General features: G+C 44.7%; 1 protein-coding gene across 3 annotated transcripts in view; it reads right to left on the bottom strand.

Annotated features, from left to right (window-relative positions):
* The window catches only part of CCDC85C (coiled-coil domain containing 85C), a 173,337-nt gene that overhangs the window by 54,054 nt on the left and 105,619 nt on the right, over positions 1–13,664 (bottom strand). For all 3 annotated transcript variants that reach the window (XM_035106294.2, XM_035106276.2, XM_035106287.2), the window contains one exon: positions 4,478–4,554. In XM_035106294.2, coding sequence (XP_034962185.1) covers positions 4,478–4,554 — 77 coding nt within the window. The remainder of the gene's footprint in view (positions 1–4,477; positions 4,555–13,664) is intronic.

Genomic DNA, 13,664 nt, shown 5'->3' with positions numbered 1-13,664 from the left:
TCCCAGTTTGGTGTCATCTGCAAATTTGATGAGTAGTGTTTTGGTGTATAGTTCAGGCCCTTATGGATCCCACTCCAGATGTTTGGGTGGGCTGGATTTTTCTCTCAGCTTGCTGAATGACGGGGAGCTGTCAAGCCAAAGGAAAACACTTATTTACATTGCATTTTATTTCATTGGGTAAAATTCAAACTTTAACAACACAACAGGGATGAAGTGTTGGCCATGAAACCAATAGATGCCATGAACCCCCAACCAATCTGAAAATGAGAAGACATGCAGGACTTAGTAAACTCGCTAAAGCAGATATTGCACAAACCATATCATTACAATTAGCCCTATTCAAGCAAATAATTTCCCCTGCTCCCAAGTACTTCTCGGGTTCTTTTTTCCTTTGCAACAAAAAGATAGTCATGTTTTCAGAGATGAAAGCATAAGGTACACTCAAATGCAAGATAGCATTGTAGAGTTTACAGATGTAATGCTATATGTATTGAGCGTTATGTATGCTAAATACATATAACATCCGCCAAGACCCTTAGAACCTTTTCACATGTACTGGTAGCAAGTCAGGTGTCCCCCATCCTATATTTCCCCCGACCCTAGACTGTAAGGTATGTCATGAGCAAAGTTGTTATCTAAACTGCAGTTAATATTGATGTAGTGCAAGCTCTTGTGATCTGGGCACCAGATTTTAAAAGGAGATGGGACAACTCCATGGAGGGTGAGGCAGTAAAACGCTACCAGCCACAAGGGCACCAAACGCTACCAGCCACAAGGGCTCCAGTATTGAAAGCAATGTGCCTCTAAATATCTGTTACTGGGAAGCAAAAGCGAGGAGAGTGCTCTTACACTCAAACCCTGCTTCCATGCAAATCTGGTTGGCCAGTTTGCAAACAGGATGATTTGGTCTGATGCTGCAGGACTCTTGTTACAGATTCATCTATCCTTCTGAGCCCTGCCTGTTAACAACACATACGGAGTTGATGTTTGGCTTTGACTGTTCCTAGATTAGAAGCCAGCACAAACAAGAGATAGAGAAAGAGAGAGAGATGAGTTGTCTTCAAGGCTGACAAATTTCCCCTGGAATAACTGGATGCTCACAAGATCACCGGCTGAACTGGAGCCTGATCCCAGCACGCTTTTACCCTTGAATGCTGACATTCAGTGACGTTTGGCAAGTTCGCTGGTAGGAAGTTGTGTAGACAAGACCCCCGGAGTGATGAAATCTGAGGTCCTAAGTATCCAACAAATGCCCATGCATTAAGAGATTAGTGACTCGCTGGTGATTATGGCATCTTTCCAGGTTCTAAACACAGAAGCAAAATACTGCTTCATCTAAGGAAATTCGATCTTCTAGCTGAAAACTATACTGCAAGCTTTGTTTTTTTTAAAAAAGTGTTCCTGTTGCAAATAACCCCCACCCCCTGCAAGACCCTTTGCTACCAGAAGCCTCTCTCAGGAACAAGTCACTTGACCTGCGCGGTTGATGCTCTGTGATGTGTCAAGGCTCCCATTGTGTCTCCTTGAGAAGAGAGTGAAATTAAGTTAGCAAAGGATTTCTCAATGCACCTCGTCATTCCACACTTCCTGACATCTCTGCAGTCTTTCAACACATGAGAAGGCAGAATGCTAGTCTCGTGTGAATAGAAGGATACATTCCAGAGGTTCCTTTGAACCTGCCATGAACCTGTTGTTAAGAGATACTGTTGATGAATGTTTGTCAGGCTATTCGTTTTAGATCTGCATGCTTTTAATCATTTGGGAGGGGGGGGTAATTATTATTTTCATAACGAGACTAACTACAAAGCCCCTTCTTTTCTAGGCAGGGTTTGTTCAATTTTCTTTGATTTCTCAAGGATGGAATCTGGGGCCTGACCAACCTAGTTCTTTTAAAAGGTGTTGTTTTAAAGAGTGGTCCCAGCCTACCAACATACTATTGGAATTTCCCCTAATTGTGTTAGGTTAACAGAAAACAAGTGTGCTGGCAGGGTGTGATGGAAGATGTAGTCCAACAACATTGGAGGGCAACAGGTTGGCTAAGGATGCTCTAGGGCTAGGCAGAAAAAAACAAATTTGCTCCATTGTCTATGTGACAATCTGTGTGAACAAAGGCTGCCCCCCCCCCCGATCTGCCATGGCTTGAAATTGTTCATCAGCCTTTTTGTTTTCTGGATTTTTTTAAAAAAGTGCTTTTTATTCAGTGTAAAACACACAAACAAACAAATCTGCTAAATTCCAACGGGAACATTTCTTCAGTGGTTCCCTAATCTCAGAGGCCCAATTGTAGAACGAACAGCACCTGCTATGAAGAAGAACAGGGCAGATTGCTGTTTGCTTGTTTTTGTAATTGCCCATGCACTTTTCAACTATTAGTTATTGATCCTGCTTTTGACCTCGTATATATGTTAAAGGAGGGGGGCAAACAGATAAAGTACCCTCTGGGTTTTTTGTGTGTGCAGCATACACAAAGTCAGGCCAAGGGCATATTGAACAGGGCCCTGCCAGTCACCAAGATCCGATCCATGGCTTGTTTTACCTGGCAACAGGCCACACTGCCAAAAGAGCCCATCTACTTTATTTTTATTTTATTTTAGTGATAATAAATTGGCTTCCTTGAAATAAATATAAAAGCATCTGACAATTATTACTACTGGAACACGTGACTCGGAATTTCAAAGTTCCAAACTACCCATCAGGCCCTGCATTTCAGCACATTGCATGAACTTTACATGCCAACCTCCCACAGATTATTTGGGGAGTAAGCACCATTAATCGCAATAGCACCTACTTCTATCGGATCTCAGAAGGCTGGAAGAAGCACCTGAAGCCTTGGGTGATTCAGGGCCACTCCAATAAGATAGCTTTGGGCTCTGTGGAGCAATGATCTGATCTGGCATAAGGAGGTTTCACATGGATGTGCTACATAAAAACATTACTCAGTGTTCCAGAACATGCCTTGGACTCCTCTGCGGTGCGGTGGGGATTTCTTTTTGTCATTTCTGATAGCTGTCTCCTCCATTTACACCTGATTTATCTCCGAAGCAGATTACATGAAAATAAAAACTGGCCACATTCAATCTGGCGTAATGACATACTTACAGCACAGAACTGATAAAGTGAAACATTAAAATATAGCATTATAACTTCAAAATAAAGCATTAAAACTAATAAGAAAAAGTGGGGACATTCATAGCAATTATGGAGGGTTTCCTCTGTAGGTGACTCAGATGACAAATATTTTGCCTTTGAGGCATCTGAAGCGGCAGGGGGTTCTTGGGAAGATCTTAAAGGGGGGAGGGGAGGTTTATATAGTGAGACATGTTCCTAAGATACACAGATCCCAGCCAGTTCAGTTCTTTAAAATTTAAGAGACAGCCACAACACTTGCTTCAAAATAATGTCTTATACAATTTCCGGCCCCCTGAGAACCAAGAAGTTAGTTTCTGGAACAGATGTATAACTGGAACAGATGTGGGGAACCCTTGCCCCCCAGATGTTGCTGAACTACAATTCCCATCATCCCCAATCACAGGCCTGATGGGAGTTGTGGTTCATTTTGAACATAGTACAGCAGTGAGCAGAGCCAGGCCTAACTGCGTGAAGCAACTGCCTCAAGTGGAAAATGGGGGGGGGGTGCAGCAGGGAAAGCCCCCTGCTGTCTTCCTCAGCATCTTGGCTGATGGAGCTGTGGACCTCCATTGGCAAGTCTGCTGCCCTTGGAGTGGGGTGGAGGACACTACCCCATTTTCAGTACTGAAATAATATTCAGCTACCAGCCATAGCTGCCAAGTACCCCGTATTCCCCGGGAAACCCCCGTTTTTCCTTACCATTTCCGGCGCTCTCCCGTTTGAGCTCCTCTCCCGTAAATCTCCCTTAAATCCGCTTCTGCCGGCAGCCATTATTCTGGTGCCGGTTTGCCCATCTATGGGCACCAGTAAATGGCCGCCACTGGCGCCGGAAACAGCTTCTACGCATGCCCGGCGGCCATCTTAGGGGTGGCCACATGGCGGCCATCTTGGAAGTGGCCGCATGGCCACCCCTAAGATGGCCATCGTGATGCGGCCACCCCCAAGATGGCTGCCGGACAACTTCCGGTGCCGCTGCTGCTGTTAATCCTGTATTTTTCTGCGGGAGACTTGGCAGGTATGCTGCCAGCCCATTTAGCTTCTGGAATGTGGGTGCCATTCCCTTCTCTCTCTCCTTCTCCCTCCCACCTCATTTCTTTGAGTTGCATGGCCCTATCCCAGGTCTAAATAATAATCATAACCATAAAGTGAAAACAGATTAACAGTTTTCAATTTCAGGGTTTCAAAATTCAGTTTATGCTTAGCAAAGCAAGGAAGCTGGTCGGATCATCTATCAGCCAGTGAAGGTACGTTCCCGTCAAAATTCAGGTCCTTCTTGGTCCACACCAGCCGTTGCTCCACCAGAAGAGGGAACCAGGGTAGCGCCACATGCTTACGAAAGCCCACCTACCTGAGAGAGAAGTTTATTGTCGTCCTCTAGCAGTTTGACTTTTGTTTCAAGTTGTCTGATGTAGTTAGAAGATGAATCTTTAAAGGGAGGAAAGGAGAGAGAGAGGCAAAAATGAGAGATTAACCTTCCCAGGAGATAGTCCTTTAAAGTCAAGCAAGATAGCTTCACAATTAGACTAATGTTTCCTCTCAGCAGAAGAAGAAAGGTCAAGACAAGAACTGAAGAACAATGCCCGGGGGAACAAAGCGGGCATTTCACAGTTTGAATCCATTAATACAACAAAGACCACACACACACACACACACACACACACACACACACACACACACACAGCATAAGCAAACTCAGGAGCAGAAAAGGCCTCTCACAACCCTTGGAGGCTTGTGCCAGTAACAGGAGCATTTCCAGAAGCTAGGCAGAAATAATGAGGTTTGGTTCAGTCTCATTTGAAAGCAGCAGAAGAGGAGATGTTTCAGGCATCAAAAGAGCAAGGGGACATTGGGGTGACCTTGAGCAGCCAGAAGGAGGCCATCTCCTCCTTCAAAAGAGCTGAGTTTGGGAGCAGGTGGCGGGGAATGGGTTACTGCTGCTCAAAAATACCTGCTTTTTTATTTTGAAGGAGTATGAAAGATTTTGCATGTCGTGAGAATAAGGGAACGAGCAAAGGCGGTTAATAAGAACACCCAGCGTTTATGCCGTGTTTCAAGGGTATTCTCATCTCTCCACATATATAATTTTCTGATTTAGATACATGCAACACTTTCTTTTAAAACTGTACAGTATACCAGTAGCTGCAAGGAAAGTGGGACCAGGTACCATGAGTGTGTTATGCCTATTTTCTATCATTGCCAGTGACTTTGGGTCCATTTCCAAGTCAGATTGCTAGTTTTGACCTTCAAAAGCCCTTGGGAGCTTTTTAGTTCAAAAAGCTTGTAAGAAATTAATTCTTACATTTATATCCTGCGGACCAGGTGTGCAGCCTGGGAGTCATTTTGGACTCACAGCTGTCCATGGAGGCGCAGGTCAATTCTGTGTCCAGACCAGCTGTCTATCAGCTCCATCTGGTAGGCTGAGACCCTACCTGCCTGCAGACTGTCTCGCCAGAGTGGTGCATGCTCTAGTTATCTCTCGCTTGGACTACTGCAATGCGCTCTACATGGGGCTACCTTTGAAGGTGACTCGGAAACTACAACTAATCCAGAATGCGGCAGCTAGACTGGTGACTGGGAGCGGCCGCCGAGACCACATAACACATAAAGATCTACATTGGCTCCCAGTACGTTTCCGAGCACAGTTCAAAGTGTTGTTGCTGACCTTTAAAGCCCTAAATGGCCTCGGTCCAGTATACCTGAAGGAGCGTCTCCACCTCCATCGTTCTGCCCGGACACTGAGGTCCAGCACCAAGGGCCTTCTGGCGGTTCCCTCATTGCGAGAAGCCAAGTTGCAGGGAACTAGACAGAGGGCCTTCTTGGTTGTGGCGCCCACCCTGTGGAACACCCTCCCATCAGATGTCAAAGAGAAAAACAGCTACCAGACTTTTAGAAGACATCTGAAGGCAGCCCTGTTTAGGGAGGCTTTAAATGTTTATTAGAACACTGTGTTTTATTTAATATATTATTATTATTATTATTATTATTATTATTATTATTATTATTATTATTTGTGTGTCACAGGATCAAAGGCAGCACAAATGTGATTCCCAGGCGGTCGCCCAACTGAGCACACCTCTACCTGCTTAGCTTCAGCCAGGTGGTGGCCTCCCATGTTTTCAGACCACCTCCTGTGAAATATGAGCTGCCCAGACCTTGAGATCATCATCAGAAGTCCTTTTCCAGGTGCTCCCCATCAACTGGGATACTGCAAATGGTTGCGAGAGAAAGGGTCTTTTCCACAGTGGCCCCCTCAGTTGTGAAAAGCCCTCCCCAGACACACGTGCCCAAGAGTTTCCACTTTGTAATTTTTAAACATTATAGCATGGTGTGGTTCTGGCGACAAAGTTATATTTTCTGGTTTTCGCTTTGATCATTTTTGTTTGTTTATTTGACTTTTTAAATAGCCTGCTAAACAAAAGTATCCAATAATAATAAATAATGACATATTTATAAACATAAACACACTATAGCAGTGTCACATTCATACAGAAATGCAACACACACACACACACACACACTACTACAGTGCCCCATAACAGCTGTAGTAGCTCACTAACAGTCAAAACTTTGTTGCAATGTTTTGATATTTGTTATTTATTTTATAGGTATCTCATTTGCTGATCCTTAATTTGTCTTACTGTAAATATGATTCTTAAAAAAATGTTTCTGCTACCAAATAACATTGGAAATAGGAGATTCTCTCTCCCCCCCCCAATAAATGTTAGGCACCTGGTCTTTCTTTAGGTTCCAACAAATTAATATTTAATTCACCATATATCTGCCTTCCCACTGCCCAAAATGAATAAATACAAAATCCCGTACACTTACTCACTGGTTGCAGATGGATGGGGGAACAGAACACTGGATTTTATTTTATTTTTAAAAGGTGTTTGCAATCAGCACCTGGTGATAAGTAAATGGCCCTTTCCATGAGTACTTTTGGATGTGACAAGACATTCCTTGCTCCCAATAAAGTGAAGAGCATCTCCCAGCACCTCCAATTGCTCCAATAATGAAAAGTATGAAAATTATACTCTATCTATCAAACAATTGCCTTGAGACCTTAATCTTCATTCAGATGAAATAAGCATTTGGCTCTTTACATTCTGGCCTCTGTAAGGAAACACTGGGCAATCATAATAAAATTCAATTTAATAGAGGGCAGGGTATGTGTGTGCAGAAGCGAAAGAGAGCAAAAAACCCGAATCAACGGTGTTGCTGCCAGTGCTTGACGTTCAGTCTGAAAGCGAATTCAACCCATTGCCCTTCCTGTTGCTCCCTTTGAGATTAAATGCCCAGATTACATGACCTACATTACAAATAGAGGACCCTTTGCTTTCAGCAAAGGGTAAGATCTGCAATAATGATTTTCTCTGCAGTAAAGAAACTGGGATAAGGAAATAAAGAATAAAGAAATGGGATAAAGAAATATTGTGCAGAAAAGTCACATGCAAGTATGCCCAAATCAGGGCTGTCTTAAGCATATGCGGCGCCGGGGTGCAAAGATCTGCCCGGTCCACCACCACCCCGGTTGCCCAGTCTCAGGCGTGCAGGAGGGTGGAGCTGGCTGGCTGCCTCAGTGTCTCACTGGCTCAGTCACCCCCCGAACTCGCGGCACAGAGCAGCCCGCAGCAGAAGAGCCCACCACGGCGCTCCAACCGACAGACGGGCTCTTCCCCAGACTCAACCCTTGGGCCCCAGACTCTTGGCCTGGCGCCCATGAGAGCCCAGCACCCCTAGTGCCTATGGGTAAGACGGCCCTGGCCCAAATGTTTCTTGTTCTTTAAATACCCAAAGCAGTGCTTCAGCTCAGTGGCACATCGCTTCCTTTGCAAGCAGAAGGCCCCAGCAGGTTCATCTACAGGTAGGGCTGGAGAATACTCTGGTCTGAAACCCTAAAGCCACACTGCTGCTCAGTGTGGACCAGGGATGGGAAGTCAATGGGCTTCCAGTTATTGCTGGACTACACTGGCTCCCAGTACATTTCCAAGCACAGTTCAAAGTGTTGGTGCTGACCTTTAAAGCCCTAAATGGCCTCGGTCCAGTATACCTGAAGGAGTATCTCCACCCCCTTCGTTCTGCCAGGACACTGAGGTCCAGTACTGAGGGCCTTCTGGCAGTTCCCTCGTTGCGAGAAGTCAAGTTGCAGGGAACCAGGCAGAGGGCCTTATCGGTGGTGGCGCCCGCCCTGTGGAACGCCCTCCCATCAGATGTCAAAGAGAAAAACAGCTACCAGAGAAAAACAGCTACCAGAAAAACAGCTACCAGGGAAGTTTTTAATGTTTAATAGATTATTTCATTTTATTTTTCTGTTGGAAGCCACCCAGAGTGGCTGGGGAAACCCAGTCAGATGGGCGGGGTATAAATAATATATTATTATTATTATTATTATTATTATTATTATTATTATTATTATTATTATGGCTCCTACCGCCCCTGCCCATTGGTCAGGCTGATCCCCAGGCTTCCTGTCTCTGGTGTAGGCAAAACCAAGGGCTATGATCTTGAAGGCAGCTCCATCACCTCCATGTGACATGCACATGAAGGAGATCCATGCTGGGAGGTAATGAGTAGCCCAAGGTCACCAGTGAGCATCATGGCCGAGCAGGGAATCGAACCCTGTTCTCCCAAGTCCTAATCTGACACTCCAAGCACTGCACCACCACTGGCTAGTTTGAGGAGAGCCATGAACGTGGACGCCCTCCATAGGAGAATAAACTGCGGACCACAACAGAGCCATCACTTCAAAAGAAGGACAGAAAACAACTAGGATGTCCACAGAAGAAGAAGCACCAGGAACTAGATCTTGTGACTAGTCAATCGAGGCTCATTTTATTGGAAGCCTATCTAATTGAGTAATGGCTGCTGAGAGAATCTCTCTTGTGCTTCTGCTACAGAATGTCTTACTGAGTTAATTCTCTAGCTTCCCACACTAGAGGTTTGGCCTGTGTAGCCACATAAGATTTTTAGATGCTCTGGCGGCATTTGTGCTGAAAAGCAAAATTTAACAGCCACTTCAGTTCCTCACAGCTGAGTTGTAAAACCTGAACACCCTTTTCCTATCCCGAGAATCTGAAAACCTAATTGGCTAAGTTCTGCTTGTGGGACTGGAATTAAACTCATTAACGAATCTCTATTATTACCCTCATGAATACATGCAGATCTTAGCACAAGGGCTATTGCATCTGGTATATAGTGTAATTCAAACTCAATTCAATCTAATTTCCCCCCTCTCCAAGCTGACAAACAACTTTGTAATTATTATTGCAGGTAAACCAAAGAATGACATATTGCAGAAAGGCTGTTTTGCTTCAGTGATGGGGCAGTCCCATAGGGTTGCATCTGAAGACGGTTCAAAAACTTCAGCTAGTGCAGAATTTGGCAACCAGGTTGCTCACTAGAGGAACACGGTTTGAGCATATTACACTAATCCTAGGCCCAGTGCTGGCCTTAAATGGCTCAGGACTGCAATACCTCAAGCACCGCCTCTCTCCATATGAACTGACTCAGAACCCTGAGATCATCATCTGAGACCCTCCATAAGGAGTCTGGACAGTGGCAACAAAAGAACGGGTCTTTTCTGAGGTGGTTCCCCATTTGTGGAATGTTCTCCCCAAGGAGGTTTGGCTGGCACCCTTGTTACATATCTTTAGACGCCAGGCAAAAACGTTATTCTTCAACCAAGCGTTTGGCTCCAATGTGTTGTTGGAGGCGGGAATGATTGGTTTCTGTTTGTTCTTATCGTTACTATGCAGTTCGTGTTTTTTATATGGCAATTATATGTTGTGAACTGCCCTGAGATCCATGCGTGAAGGATGACGTACAAATTTAATAAACACCACCACCACTCTTGAGGGACCAAGGGGTGGTATGCAACTAGGTTTTGCACTTGAGCAGTCCGACTGAAATTGACGGACCTAACTTAGACATCTTCATCCATTTCAATGGATCTACCTTGACTATAACTTAGTTGAAGAACACTCAAGTTTTCTAGCTCCGTGGGAACGTTCAGCAAATATGGATCTATCACTGGAAACGAAGAAAAAAGTCCTCTCTCCTCACCTATGCCAGCCCCAGGTTTTGTGGGACCCTTGGGTAAGTTGCAATGGTGGGTGGTGCTCAATGGAACTGGTAGGGCAAGGAGGTCAACAGTCGACGGAGCCGATGATAGTTCTTCAAGGGCAACACTGAGACTTAAGGACAAAGAACCTGGCAGCCAGGTCCACCCTCTTGACTGGTACGTGGGCTTGGAGGAATCAAGGCTGAATTTAACAGCACACTGCCCCATTTGCCCTTATGAGCCAGCCTCCACTGGCAAGTTGTCTGATGCTGCCCCCATGGGCGTAGCCAGGGGGGCAGGGACGAGCAGCTCCCCCCCACACACACACAATCAAGAAAAACCAATAAAAATGCATAGCTGAGGTTCTGCCCCTCCAACAGAAATCCTGCCTAGGCCCATAGTTGCCCCACTCCTCCTTGACAATGTCACCACTGGCAATTCCATCGTCTTCTCTCCCCAAGCCCAGCAATATTACAGCACAGAAGGGAGAGGACTAGGAACACAGAGGTAGGTTGTTGTTGTTGTTTTGTCCTTTTCCTTCTTGTTGTCACTGTTCACAAGTAAAGAATGGGGCAAGTAAACAGACAGAAACAACAAGGAGGAAGTGGTGTGGGACCCAGAGGGATGGATGTGGTCCCCTTGCTGGGCTATGGCAACTGCCTGATGATTCCCCCCCATCTGACACCAGCCCTACCCATCATCCAAAATGAAGCAAAAAAATGTAAAATAAGAGACTGCAGCCTTGAAAGCTCCACGTGCATATTTTGATCCCCAGGCAATCGCCTCCAAAATGAACGTAACCCTGACGGATGGTTGCCTAAAACACTTGCGACTTCCCCCACCTGAGGTTTCAAAGAGTGCTCCAGGATTGCAAATACGATTTAAGCTGGCAGTAGAAACGAAAGGCTGCATAGTCCCTCATATATATTCCAGTCAAAGAGCACATTTGTCACAGGTGTGTGTTTGGGGTGGTTTTTTGGGGTTTTTTTTTTTACAAAACCTGTAAATTTAATTCCAAATTGTTGCTTCTCATTATTATGAAAAGGCTGGTAGCAGATGCCACTTCATTAAATTAATCAGTGCATTTCATCGATCTCCATATTCACCATTTTTATGATGCAGACAGGAGACCAAAGAAGAGTAGAATACCATTGGGGGAAAGGTGATTTTTTTATTTATTTAAAAAAGTATTTTCTTATGGAAGCACACAGTGTTTCCGTGCGCTACTCTGGTTCGCCCGAAGCGGCTTAGTCATACTGGCCACATGACCTGGAAGCTGCACGCCAGCTCCCTCGGCCAGTAAAGCAAGATGAGCGCCGCAACCCCAGAGTTGTCCACGACTGGACCTAATGGTGAGGGGTACCTTTACCTTTACCTTTATGGAAGCACACTGAATTACGTTTTTAAAACAGCTGCATCTTTATACGGTGTACAAACAGAAGCATGTAACAAATATTGTGCAGACGCTTCGGCTTTTAAGGTTACCTAAGGAGGCAATTAATCTCCTGGAGAGCACAGGAATTTTATTACAAAACTCCTGGGAATACCTTCAACTCAGTCCGTGTTGCTTTCCCATCCAACATCAGCTTGAAGACATAATAAGGGTATTTCTATGATCACCATGCTTTAAAGGGGGGATTAAGTATTTTTAATGTACACCACACATTTTGTTAGGAAAAGGCATTTGGGGGATGGCTGTAACTCTGTGCTGGAGCATTTGTCTTGCATGCAAAAGTTCCCAAGTTCCACCTCCTGGATCTCCAGGTAGGGATAGGAGAGATTCCTGCTTTTAAACCAGGAAAGCTGCTGCCAGTCAGTGCAGAGACAATACAGAGCTAGAGGGACATAAAGACTGATTTCATAAAAGGCAGTTTCCTATGTTCCTTCCTAGGTACGAATTTTTGCTTTCATTCAGGCTTTAATCCACCATTCCTGGCTTCAGGGCAGTAGGGCATGTCATTTTAGGGGGTTAAACTTAATCTTTTGCAAATTTCTGCAGTGAGGGGTCTTAAAAATATGTTTTTTGGGGACGTGAGGAATTCAAATCTGCTATTATGTTTGTGGTTGGACATTATTTAGCTTGGTAAGTCTACATTTGATGCAGAAACACATAAACTGCTTTTGGGAAAACAAAATTATAATTTTTGAAATTGTCAGGTAATATACCGGTAACAACAACAACAACAACAACAGTGTTGGAAGCTGCCCAGGTGGAAAGTAAATTATTATTACTATTATTATTATTATTATTATTATTATTATTATTATTATTATTATTATTAAATAACTGCAAATACTAGGCAATCATTTTTAATGATTTCTATGCACTTTTACACACATTTTATGTACCAGGCCAAACTAAATTACAGTGGTACCTCCGGTTGTGAACGGGATCCATTCTGGAGGTCGAACCAGATCCTGAGGTTCTCACAACCCGAGGATCATTGTTCTGCGCATGCGCATGGGGCAGTAGACTGCTTCTGCGCATGCGGCGAAACCCAGTCCGATACTTCCAGGTTTGCAGCTTTCGTAACGTGAGGTTTATGTAACGAGAGGGTTACATAAGCCAAGGTGCTACTGTATATTAATTTAACTAAAACATATATTGAATTCCCAAGTCATGTTACAAAATTTTGGCCCCACTCATTGTTGGAAGTTGAAAAATTCAATGTGCCTATTTGCTTTACAGTCGTACTTTGGAAGTCAAATGGAATCCGTTCCGGAGAAGTCCGTTCCGACTTCCAAAACGTTCGGAAACCAAAGCGCGGCATCCGTTTGTGGCATTCGGGAGCCAAAACGTTCGAGAACTAAGCTGTTCGAAAACCAAGGTACAACTATAGTTGGTAGCAACCAGAGGACCAAACATCCTTCACACCGTTTGCATACTAAGCCCTAAGGGCCCCATTTTGGCTCTGCACACAGAGATTCTGCCCCAAGGTGGTCAGCTTGTTGCTCTCTAGATACTGCCAAACTACAACTCCCATCATCCTTGATCATTGGCCATGCTGGCTGTTGAGAACTGTCTTTCATCAAAAAGCTAGCCATCCGCACTCAACTGAGTTGTGGCACATGCAACCAAGATTTGGTTTACGACAGAGCTGCTTGCTTCCCCAAAAAGCACAAATATTCTCCCCCCCATCGCACAAATTCCACACAGCCAAGCTGAAAGTCTGTTGGCCTACTTCTCTCTCATATCACCCTGTCTGCTGCCCTAATTTTCCCTCGCGCTGTGAATGATTCTGACACTTCTATTTCCACTGCATTGTGCGATGACCTTTCCATCAAACTTTGTGTCAAGTGAGGACCTCCACGCAGGGACTAAGTAAAATGTTTCGCTCCCAATGGCTGTCAGTGGGCTTTGAAATCTTACCTCCGCTCTTTAGCGCAATATTTCAGATTCGTTCCTTGACAGGCCTCCTGAGAACAGCACTTAAGGTTAAAAATACAGACCTCGCGTTGCCTCGTAAAAACATGC

This window comes from Zootoca vivipara, chromosome 1 (assembly GCF_963506605.1).
Source record: "Zootoca vivipara chromosome 1, rZooViv1.1, whole genome shotgun sequence".
NCBI classification, from domain to species: domain Eukaryota; kingdom Metazoa; phylum Chordata; class Lepidosauria; order Squamata; family Lacertidae; genus Zootoca; species Zootoca vivipara.
Note: the sequence above shows the minus strand (reverse complement) of the source record. Positions and strands in the feature narration are given on the sequence as shown.